Here is a 12,569-nt window from a genome sequence, read left to right on the forward strand (position 1 = left end):
ATGAACCCCGCGCTGGAGGTGCTGGTGTTCCTGGGCACGCTGCTGTACGCCTACGTGGAGGCGCTGGTGAAGCTGCTGCTGCCCGCCAAGAGGAAGACCGTCCGCGGGGAGCTGGTGCTGGTGACGGGCGCTGCCCGCGGGCTGGGCAGGGCCACGGCCCTCGAGTTCGCCCGGCGCCAGAGCCGCCTGGTGCTGTGGGACGTCGAGGCGGTGAGGCTAGGGCCGCGGTGTGGATGAACGGGCTGTTCCGAGGCCGTGGCACCCGTGTCATACATGCATCCTTCTTCCCACAGCACGGCCTCAAGGAGACAGCAGCAGAATGCGAAGGGCTGGGAGCCACCGTTCACACCTTTGTGGTGGACTGCAGCAAAAGGGAGGAGATCTACAGCGCTGCCGAGAAGGTAGGGGAGCAGGTGCATGTGCCAGGGCTTACCCAAACGTGCTTCGATTTGGGAAGTGCTGGAAAACAGCACCCGAGGTGTCCCACTCAGTTTGTGCAAGTCCCTGCAATCTCACCACTGTTTGCTGCTGTACATACATACCTTCAGGTACTGCAGCTTGTCCCATCCTAATCTGGGAGCCTTTGTCCTATTGAGCTCATGCTTCAGACTTTAGACCCTGCAACCGAACTTCCTGCTACTGCCTTGCTGTGGAACAGACATAAAAATGTATAAGGCTGCACTGTAGGGAATGGTTCAAATCATTTTGTATGTCCACAGTGCCAGCTGTAATTGTAGAGCATGTTTGTCCATGGGTGATGTGTAGGACACTGTAATAACTGGCAATAAAAAAGGGAAGAACATCAGATCTAAATCAGCTTTCAGGACTGTTGTGGTTTTGGCTGCAACAAGGACGCTGCATGTTCCTGACTGCAAGAAAATCACTGTAAGAATTAAATCATTTGCTACTCACAACCTTGGACTTTGTGTGTTAACAAGTGACGTTCACCTACACATGTTTTGGTCCAAAAGGTGAAAAAGAACATTGGTGATGTCTCCATCCTGGTGAATAATGCTGGTGTGATTGCAGCTGCCGACCTGCTCTCCACCCAGGACCACCAAGTTGAGAAAACATTTGAAGTCAACATTCTTGCTCACATCTGGGTAAGGGTCTCCAGCACGTTCATGCCTCCATAAGCGTTATTAAGGATATGTATTTAGACCAACAGTTATTTAAAACTACAGGCAAATTACCAAATTCTCTTGCTGCTTTGTGTGTATAGCAAACATGCACTCAGTCTGGCTGTTGGGAAACTTGATTGTCTCTTGCTGATCTGGGGCTAGCCTGGCTCCCTTGTTTTCCTTTCCACACAAGTTGGCTGTGATGGCCTCTCCCACAGCGTAGGTTGGTCTATGTCACAAGTGTTTTAGTGTCTCTCTTTGGGTCAGGCTGTTTGGGCACTCTCAGCCAGGCACCAAGAGCCTGCAAGCAGTAGAAAAACTCTTCATATAATGCAAAGTGGTTTGGTTTGTTATTTTATCATCTGGCCCCTGAGAGAAGGCAGCCTTTGGTACATAGTGCTAGGTGCAGAGCAGGGCTGTCTGCTAGCTCTTAGCCATGCCACGTGGTGCAGCCAGACCCAGCCTCTCCCTGACTGCCACCAGTACATTAGCCAGTCTGCAGGGCTTTGTCCTGAAGTATTTTGTACCTGTCTCATTGCTGGCTCTGCTCTGGGCTCCTGGCACTGCTTTAATCCCATCCTGTAGCTGTCCTGCTGCTGCCTGCAAGTGCTGCCACCTTATCTCCTGCAGGGCTTCTCCCAGCTCTCTACCAGCAGCCTGTGTGGAGGTGATGCAGCTGGGACATCTCTGAGCTGGGGTTTTGGCTCTTTGGGACTCTGGCAATCAGATCCTGGGGATAGGACAGCTTTCAGCAGCGTTCCTAGTATTAAAGAATTTCCGTTTGCAGGAGGAAAAACAAATTGTGTGTGTGCTGGGGAGAGATACTGTAGTGCTGCTGTTGATAAGTGAAACTGAAAAGCAGGCTAGGAGTACCATGAATATTATCTTCTGCTGATACTTGACTTTGCTGAAAGAGTCCTTCCAGTGCATCAGCTGGAGGGAGAATGGGCGTTTCTATGGTTCTCAGAACCTACCTAGCATTAGGAAAAGCATTAGTCACTTAATTGCACATACCTGGGAACAGTGTTGAAAAACACTTAAGCCATTACTATTTTCCTCCTCCCCCAACCCTTTTTCTGGTCCTTGTTCTAAATCCCTTTCAAGACAACAAGAGCTTTTCTGCCAGCAATGATGAACAACAACTACGGTCACATTGTCACAGTGGCTTCTGCAGCAGGTCAATTTGTAACTCCTTTCATGGTGGTTTACTGGTAAGTGACTTCAAAATCAGCTCTCTTCATTTCTTATCTTTGTCTTCTCCACCAGCAAACATGGAGAGGAAATACGTACACTCAGTAAGCTTCTTCCAAAGGAGGAAGAAAACCCACAGCACTCAGCACATAAGTGCTTGTGGGAATGCCCACTGATTTACTCGTTAGCTCTGACTGAATCGGGAACAATGCTTCAATGAAAGACTAATGAAATGACAAATAAACTAATGGAATCTGTTTTGTTTTTTTTTCCTCCCGATAACTGATCCAGACTTTGATTGGTGAAAAAGGTATCTGCTTTCCTTCTTCTTAGAATAACATAGTGCTCTTGTGAGTGGCTGTAGCCATAAGAAAAAGTAATACTTGTATGCTTTTACCATCTTTTTTCTTCTTAGCTTTACAGACTCAGCCCATGTTTTCTCCTGTAGTAAGAAATGCTGGACATTACACTGTCTACTGAATTCAGCTTTCAAAAATAAAAACATCAGACTTACGCATGCCAATTAATATTTCCTAACACTCCTCTGACAGTTCACTACTGAGACTACTTAGATATTCCACTTCAAATCCCAAAATGTTTTCCCCAGGCAGCAATATCTATTTTAGGAAAACGCTGTAAGACAGCAAAAATTAGAATTAGTCCTTGCCTTCCCAAGTGGATTGCACTGTTTCCTTCATTAGTCAGTACTGCATGTTCTCTCGGCTCCTTTCTATCAGGCCAGAAATAACATTCATGCCTTCTGATTTGTACTTTTTTTCCTCCACCAGTTCAAGCAAGTTTGCTGCAGTTGGATTTCATAAAGCCCTAACGGACGAGCTGTCTTCACTGGGAAAGGATGGAATAAAAACAACGTGTCTCTGTCCAGTTTTTATAAATACTGGATTTGTCAAAAACCCCAGTGTGAGGTAACGATCCGAAGTCAGCATTACATATTTGCCCCTGCTTTACCTGTTATTCAAACTGAGTACATACCCCACATAGCAGTTATCTTTTATTTACCTGACTTCATGCACATGTGAAGCATCCTACTTCATATTCAGCTGCTGCCCATGTTTTTATCACTGTTGCCCTTACATATATGCATTCTTTTGATTTTAGGCTTGGAAAGATCTTGGAGGTTGATGAAGTTGTGAAGGCACTGATGGAAGGAATAGTGACCAACCAGAAAATGGTTTTTGTTCCATCAAATCAACGTTTTGCTTTACTTCTTGAAAGGTATGTAACAACACAAGGGATAAGTGCAAGCGTACAAGCATTACACTTCATAGAATCACCGAAGTTGGAAAAGACCTCTAAGGTCATCCCATCCAGCCATCCACCTGTCACCAATATTTCCTACTAAACCAGTACAATATCTAAATATTTCTTGAAAGCACTTGTAACATCAGATTCAATTTTGTGCTATTTTAGAAGCTGGGGCAAATCAGCATTGCAGTGCATTGTTTTTCTTTCCACTGACAACAGCAGACACCATGAGGGTTTTGTTGAGCTGTCATGTAGGTAGTTATGATCCATTTTTTTTGCACAAGTGCTGAGTGAAGAACTCAGATGCTCCATTTGGGATATGGTAGGGATGCAGAAGAAGATAAAGGGATTGCTTTTCCATAACAAATTGAATATCCCGTGGGCTTGCAAAAAATAATTTCTCTGGACCAGCAGTCCCAGATAACCTCCAAAAACAGTTAAGGATCTGCTGCTTTTTGGTGTTCATTTCTTCACGGCATCACCAGGTCTATGTCACAACTGCTGGGAATGCTGCTTGAGAAGTGTTCTATTGCTTTCCATCAGCCATGTGAAGCGAGGTTGGTCCCCTCATACTTCTTAGACATCCAGCGTAGCTGCTCTGTTGGGGCTGCATTTTCTCCACAGCTCAGATTCAAAAGCTAGATTTGTATCACAACAACTACATTACCACTCCAGTTAGCATCTACAGTATCTCAACAATTACTTCATAGTAACTTATCCATAAAAGCCAGGAGACAGCCAAAACTCTTTTATGACAGCATAAAGAATCTTTTGCTTTCCCAAAATTCTCTATCAACCAGATGAGGTTTTGAAAGCAGAGTCAGTTCTCGGTTTCATTTTAATGTACTTGTCTACATTCAACATTAAACCTGCAAGCAGTAATTGAATCAACATCTTTGCAGTGGATATCTGTCCTTGAAGTGATCATAAAAGGAGGAAGGTGCTGAAGGGACTGGAGGTCAAGCTAGACAAACAGTTATGAAGGCAGTGGGTTTTTAGGAAGTACCCCTCAGATTGAAGTTCTGGTCTGTCTGATGTGAGCATGCATTCTATGCCCAGATGAGCTCCCATCCCATCTGTAGTGCCGCTATCTCCAAAACCTGAATTCTTACCCTAGGTTTAATTTCATGGATTTTTTTTCTTCCAGGTTGATTCCAGAACGTGCCTTGAATTATCTCAAAAAGCTGACTGATGTTAAGTTTGATGCAGTCGTTGGGCGTGGAAGCAATCAGTGAAAAAGAAATTGTTTCTTATTTCCCCATGAAATGAGTGAAAGCAGAACATATGCTGAGTGTAGCACAGCAATTTGGATTCAGAACAGAATTAAGATGGGTACTTCTTCCAGGCCACCGCTTCCCATCACACCTTAAGGTCCATCCCACACCTGCAGCAGGAACAGATGTGCATAACATGGTGTGTTAGCAGAGCAGAGCAGAGAGGCAGCTCTAGAAGTCAGAAGGACTGCTCTGGAATGTGCACAACTGCTTACGTGAGTGCAGTGGAATTGGAGTATAAACTAATCTGGTCCTATTGAGTAAAATTATCTTGTGGGGAGGAATGATTATAGGTGGCCTGCTTCACCTTAATGAATCATTTTAAGTTCAAAAAGCCTTGTAGTGCACACAGTTTTATGCATTTTTTGTAGTAAGTACCTGAAATAATACAGCCTCTTAATCAACCACTACCTAAATATGTTGATTGTCCATTATGCACAAGCTCCACCAGTACAACTTGTACAGAATAAAAGCAGTTCTCTAACCAGGTGTCTCTTAGCAGTTACAGTCACAACCACATTCTACAGGTGCACTTAAGTTGCAGTGTTAAGAAATACATGCCCTCTGCTGATGTCATTTCTCAAATTGCTGATGATTCTCCAACCAGATTCAAACACCTTCCTCTGAAACAAGTGTAGTATTTCCTACAAATTACTGAGTGCCCTGTTCTCTTTCATGCTTACCACAAAACGTGATTTTTTTTCATAAGAATGAGGAAGTGTGGTTCTGTTTTTGTCCTTACACTAAAAGGTAACTACTCCAGCCTAATAAAAATTGCTGTTTATCTGCTCCATTATCAGTCTCCTCTACTAAAAGGAAAACCAAGGCTATTCTAAGCCTAGATACCCCTCATTCATTTGCCCAGGGTGAGCTGAAATGGAAGTCCCCAGAGCTCCTATGCCTGTACAGAACATGAGAAGGCATCAACTGGGAAGCCAGAGACTCCTTGCTATGCTTTCATTTCAACTAATTAATGCAATCACTGCAGTACAAATTTAAACCAGTACTGACACCCAGTTAACACACACACTTCCACCTATTTTTATCTTTTCAAAAAGCATGTACAGAAGTGAGGAATTACGCTGATCCTATTCACTGCACAGGATGCTGCAGCACTGCCAGCCCTGATGATTCTGGGCTTCCCCTTCATGCTCTGCTTTTCTACATACTGGTGAGCAGCAGAACAGGGATGCTGTGCAGGAGGAGGAAAACCTAACATTGCAAGTGTGTGAGATACAGTCCCAGATGATCCCAGGTTTTGCCTTCAAGCCAGCTCTAGTCAGACCCGCAGTGATCAGGAGGTTAATCCTCCAAAGTTCTGTATGAACTCTTTCCCCTATGGTACCATGCGATGAAATGCCAGTCAAAGACCTCTGTAGAGCACAGATCAACTTTTTGCCTATTTCTGCAACTCCTGACTGTGGCACATGTTGGCTGGCAAGTGGTCATTTGAGGGAAGCCTGAAAACCCACCAGGTTAAGCAGAGCTAGAACTAAGTGGCTTCCAGTGTAATTCATATTGATGTCCTGAGCACTTATACTGCAAACTTGGATTCTTCAGAAGGTGAAGTTTTAATGTGGCTCCACCCGCTCTTAGGTAGGTCCTAAATTTATGCTGTTGACAGGCTAACTGGGAGGAAAGTTTCTTTTGTGGCTTATACAACCCGCATGGAACGGGGCATTCAAGGTGTGGCAAAGAACCATTTCTTACACTGAGACAATTGGATTCTAGTTTATGAATCCTGTGGCTGAGAAATGGGTTTTCAGTGTTCCACTCACGGAAAATAAGTTAAAGCAATCAAAAGTTAGCATGTAAGCCTTCTAAATGGATTGCATTTAAAAGCCAAACATTCCGTGCTGTAAAACATTTGAGGAGTGTGTTTTGAGTCATGATGGAAACAGAGACCAACTCAATACACATGAATTATTTTTGTATCTGTTCTCCGTTTCTTGAGACGATCCCAAAATCTGAGAAGGAGTTTTTTGTCTTTCATCTATCTTGAATAAGTAGTTTTATGCTGCTCCTGCTTTTATTTAAGCTGCATGTTTTCATTTCTGCTTGGTGTAAAGGAACATAAGAGAGGATTTAAACCTTCATCCCATGAACACCAGTGACAGAGAATCAAATTGTCAGGCCACACAGACTCCTCGGTTCTCTTCCTGGCCACAAGAGACAAGCTTATTCCAAAATCTGGTTTTACAGATACTTAACAGAAGCTTGTGTCATCAAACCTCATGTAGCAACTTCCAGTAACGTCCCACAGTTGAATACTGGTGTCTCACATACTGTCTTAAAATGCACTTGTGAGTTGGATGAGAGGCTCTGGTCTCATGCTCTGCCTCCTTCTGAGCTCTGAAGCTGGCACTTCCCTGCCTCAGCCACAGCTCTGACTTGAGCTCTGTGCCAGGAGAATGCCAGCACTGCTGAGCTGTGAAATTAAGGTCTGGCTTCACTGCTGATGTGCTAATTAAGAACAGAAATTATGTAGCTCTGAGCATCTCCAGTAGAGTCAAACATTTTCCCTGCAGACAATGTAAGTAACTCATCTAGAGCAGCCGGATACACTATGGCCTCAACCTCATGACTGGGGCAATACTTTTAATACTTGTTGGCAATACCAATATGCATGCAATTGTATCAAATTTCAGGCAGCGGCTCATAAAACTGAACTGTACATGCACAGAACCTCCAGAACCCAGCAGTTAATTTTTTCTGTTATATCACCACCTTTAAATGTCCAAGATCACTGGCCATTCACAAAGACTGCAATACTGTCAATAAAATTCCTTTCTGAAACAAGCTTCTGGTACATTAAATCTTGCAGATGCTTTCAATCTGCACGCATAGCCATGCATTTTGCTCTTTTCTAAGCAGACCTGCTGCTTTTTCTACTTAGGGTACCATGAGAGTTTGGCACTGAACACAACCCAGCCTAACTGCAAAACATTATTTAGAGCAGGAATAAGTTTACATCAACCTATGGTCCTGCTACCATGAATAAACACGCTCTCATACAAACTATTTCTCCTCTGCATTCTCAGTTTTTTAATGCTCACAATCAAAATAGTTCTTCAGACAACAGATGCGCAGCAGGGAAATACATTCATTGCTCACAACAAATCCTGTGTACACACAGCCACAGCTGCAGTTTTCACACAGCTCCAGGCACTCGTGCTCACTGGTGCCTGCTTACAGCTTGTCACAGGTAAACTGCAATGGTCAAAAGCAGTGGGACAGAACTTACATAATCTTTCAATGACCACATGATGATGAAATGGTATCGATGAAATGCTGCTGGTGTGGAGCAGAGTACAGCAGTCTAGAGACTTCCATCATCAGCACCTGCACTGCAAGAGATGGTATGCTGAAAAGCACATCATGTACATGACACTGTAGATGTTATTTGCCATACTGATATTGCAGTACTCCATATTTACTCTCATCTGGCTATTTTTGTGCCGTTACTTAGACAACAATGATTTTCTGGGCTTCTTAGGTAAATAAAGGATGCTTTGCTTATCATTTGATCCTGTGTTTTGCTTAGCATTAACTAGTTTTGTGAAAGCAAGTATTGTTAAGTATGCTTAACTACCAACCAAGTGTATTTTGCTTAGCATTAGCTAGTTTAGCAGTTTCACCTCCTCACACAGCCATGCCAGGAGCCCCAGTCCCAACAACAAACCCACCGAGACATCGGTGAGCTCTTGTGGAGAAGGGGCTCTGTGGTGATTTAGCACACACAGAGTAATACAGGGTGAAGAAATGAAAGGATTCGAAGCACTTATTTCCTCAGAAATGCCTTTTTCAGTCACCTAGAGCCACTCACCCCTTTCTGCAAATGTATTAAGCATAGTCATCCCTTCACTCTCCTATTGCTGCGGGTGCATCACCTCGAGGAACTATCCCCCGAGGCTCGACACTTGCCAGAAGCAACTCGTGCTGAGCCGAATTGCTCCCAGGCCCCGCAGTCCCAAACCATCGCCCCGCAGCACTTCTTCCCGCCTCCCCACCGCGCATGCGCGCTGCGCGCCCCCTCCTCCCGGCGGCCCTCGGCGGAGCGCAGGTGAGCGGCGGCGCCGGGCCCTCACTCACCCCTCCTTCCCTCCTCGCCGTCACCCCTATCCCTCTCGCCCCTCACTCTGCCCTATGAACAGTTCCTCGGGTGGCTCCAGCAGCCCCAGCCCGTTTCGAGGGAGGGGGAGGTAGAGTGCCGGGAGGCCGCGGCCCTCAGCGGGGAGCACTGCGCGGCTGGGCTGGGCCCGGCCCCGAGCGGGCTTTGCGCCCTGAAGGGAGCCCCGGGCTGTGAGAGGGGCGGCGGAGGGTCACAGCAACTCTTGTGTTTCTTAAACGGTGGAAAAAATTACCTGTAGTTGTCAGGGAGGGGCTCCGGGCGCTTCCTTTCTGCTCGGGCAAAAGGGAAGTGTGCCTTCTGCCCATTATAACCTGCCCTGCCCAGGTGTCTTCTGTGTGCTGATGGGTTCCATCTTGCCAAACCCCCGGGCCGCTTCCATATTGGTTGCTGGGAAATTGCAATTACTGAGGTCTCGTTAAGGGATGTGCAGGTGGTTCATCTCCTAGTTCCTATGTACCATTTTCTATAATTCTCCTGTACGATGAGACCATAAAGGTGAAAGAATGCAGAGTTATAGAGTGTTCTGTGGCTGTCATAAAGGCTGCTGGAAGCAGAAGCAGTGCATATTTTACACAGAAAAGTACCACAGCAGCTGAAATCCCACACTGAATGCATGCAGGCTTAAACCTTAACAGGTGGGTGTGCTCTGCTTGTTACGGAGGTGAAGCTGTGCAAGGTTCAGTAGCCTTCTGGAGATGAAGCATTGGATTAGTGTGAGGTTGTTACTCTGTAATCCATGTTTGAACTCTTATCTATAAATCTGCTGTGCTGAAATTGCACCCGTTGTTTGTGCGCAGGTGCTGAAAGAGTTTACAGCTCAAGTACTACTCCTAGGCTTACAGCTCCAGGATAATAGGCTATTAGGAAACAGCTTCTTGGAAATTGTTTTGTTCACAGTTTAATGCTTCCTAGGAAGGGCTGGAGTAAATGCTGCTGTAGGGACCATCAGACTGCTGTTTTTTAATTGAAATCCTCGGTATGAGTCTGCTCTTTTCTTACAGACATGAAGTACCAGCAACCATTTCTTTCGCTTTTAGTGCGTATGTCAACATTTTGCCCTGCTCTTGAGAGCTGCATGGATTTGCAGTGTTTTTTATTTTTTGTTCTACTTTTTGGGCATTCCTAGGGTTACCTTGAATAAACAAAGTGACTCTTAAGTACTATTTTTATCTGTAAAGCGGAGTCCTTCCTCACTATGCTGGGGATCCTGATGAGTTCGGTTCATAGAATCATAAATGCTAGAAAAGTTCTCTAAAGATCACTATGTCCAACCCCAAATGCATCCCACCATGCCCACTAACCATGTTTCTCAGTGCCAATCTTCCCTCTTCTTGAACACCTCCAAGGACAGTGACTGCACCTTCTCACTGGGCAGCCTGTGCCACTGCATCACCACTCTTTCTGCAGAGTTATTTCCAAAATAAGATTTTATCTCTGCTTTGCAAAACATTGTTTCTGTCCTTTTTCTGTCACATTTTTTTCCTAGAAATAGCGGCCTTCATTTGCTGTCAGTGCCTATGGCACTGCTGTGATTTTGGTTATAGAAGCAGCTAAAAGCTTCTTCTTGGTTTTACGTTAAGAGAGCTTTTTACCCACCCATTTCAGTTTTCCAAAATACCTGTGTGACAAGTAATGCAAACCAGTTGTTATGCCTGCCAGCTTTTGCTACGGAGAACCTTGGAAACTATTTAAGCACCTAGGAATCCCTCAGTAGTGCTAAGATAACTTTTTTATAGTTTTCTAAACCAGAAAGCCCAGTGGTTTCAAACAAGCTATACCAGTTATGCATGTGGTATCTGAATTTTGTTGTTACTTTAATTTTCAGGTGTACTTAATGAGAATTAAACTAAGCATAGGCTTGCAGTGCAGCATGTAACTTGAACTTTCCCATGTTTTCATGTAACCTTGTGGGAGGCAGCAGCACCATACAATTACTTGCAGAGACTCATCAGGCTCCATTTTAACTAATTAGTTCTACACATTTGCATGTGCAAAATGATATATATTTATGTGCATGCATTCCGTTTGTAGTTGTTTTCCAAAACTCCCTGCTCTTAGAGCTATGTATTTTGCCTTTACAGAAGGCAAATCTCTAGTCTGCTGTAATTAACGGGCCCTTTCAGTTCCCTGATTAGATGCCTGTCTGTCCCTGCACAGGTAAAAACATGAATTTTGTCTGCCTTGCATGTGAGTAACCAAAATTACATACGGGAGTGTAGGTAAAGCCTTACCCGTATCTTTAATTCTCCTGGACATTGGGCTGCTTCTTATTTTTCTGACTTCAGTACTGGGACCGATAAACAAGCGCTGGATCTGCCTGTGTCACAGAACCCCTCATTTGAGCACTTCCTCACTGCGGTTGTTACAGAGCCCTTTTGTTTCTTGTATCATGGATGCATCTTTCTGCTTGTGGCAGCGGAGGCAGGAGGACAGTCCTCTCCCAGGTCAGTGTCACAGGGGAGGATCCTTTCCTTGTTTCCTTCCTTCGTTTCATGAGTGACATTCCTGTCCTGCTTGTGGCTGATGCTCCCATCCCCTTTAGCTGCAGAGTTATTTGAGGCACGGTACTTACACTGAAGGCAACTGCTCTGTTTTATGTTCACTTCAATTTCAGATGATTTGGCCAAAATGACCGAACCTAAAGCAGTTCACTTTGGGATGTTCCTCTTAGCTGAACCAAAGCAGCTCTAATGTAAGGGAGCTCTGAGCTACCATCTCTGCTTGTTTGAATACGTGCAGTAGTAAAGAAGGGCTCGGATGGGATCCTTGAATATCAGCTCTGGCCAGCTGCACGCTGCCAACACAGACATGACAAATGTTCTAAATGTTTACAGCTCGAGAAGTAAAATTGCTGAGCTGATGCCAGCAAACAATGGTGAGTTGTAAACAGGGAGTAAGGCCTTTTTGCATCGGTGAGTTTACTCTTCTATGAAAAGTGCAAAGTGGCTGCCTACAGAGTAACAACCGATGATGTTATGAATGAGGCACTTCCTTCACGTTCCTTAGAGCCAATCATTTATGCTGTGGAAGTGTGTAGTCAGGCTGTATGCAGGCCAGAGCTCTTCACTGCTGAGATGAAAGGAGGGTTATGGCTGTCTGTGACAACGCTTCAGAGAAGAAAGCCTCCATTTGGGTGCAGTGTTCAGCCAGTGCTAACCTCACCTCAAGCAGCTGGCTGCAATTATTGCATTCTTGTTTATTTGAGGGACATCTGAATGGCTTTTCTGTGTCAGTCAGTGGATTCTGAGTGCATAATTGAGAGGACGTTGTGCACACAAACCTAAATGCTTATTAAGCCTCCTAGCAAGTGATGCTTAAACTAGTGTACTTCTGCATTGCTCAGGAGTTGAAAAATACCACTTTCTTACGCTATTTCTTTAATTCCGTGCAATGACAAAATAATTTATCATTCCAGTTCAGACTAGGAGGAAGAGTAGGCTTGGTGCTGAAGTACACTGACCTTCACTGACTTCTGCAAGACCTTCAGATTTCCGTTTACTGTTCTGATTAAAGGACTTCTAAAACTCATTTCTGTTCTGTTTAAAGTATAAGGACAGTAGAGGCTGATTGCTGGGTGTTTAAATC

The 12,569-nt window shown here is 44.6% G+C and overlaps 1 protein-coding gene across 1 annotated transcript; it reads left to right on the forward strand.

The window, feature by feature from the left end:
- On the forward strand, nucleotides 1–4,813 carry LOC306946075 (estradiol 17-beta-dehydrogenase 11-like; the record flags this gene model as incomplete). Its single annotated transcript, XM_079535005.1, has 7 exons — nucleotides 1–210; nucleotides 294–401; nucleotides 972–1,103; nucleotides 2,226–2,332; nucleotides 3,101–3,238; nucleotides 3,432–3,548; nucleotides 4,726–4,813. The coding sequence occupies 7 exons, from the start codon at nucleotides 1–3 to the stop codon at nucleotides 4,811–4,813; spliced, it is 900 nt and encodes a 299-aa protein (XP_079391131.1).
- Nucleotides 4,814–12,569: the final 7,756 nt, after the last annotated feature.

The sequence above is a fragment of the Tetrao urogallus genome (assembly GCF_951394365.1).
Source record: "Tetrao urogallus genome assembly, chromosome: 4".
NCBI classification, from domain to species: Eukaryota; Metazoa; Chordata; class Aves; order Galliformes; family Phasianidae; genus Tetrao; species Tetrao urogallus.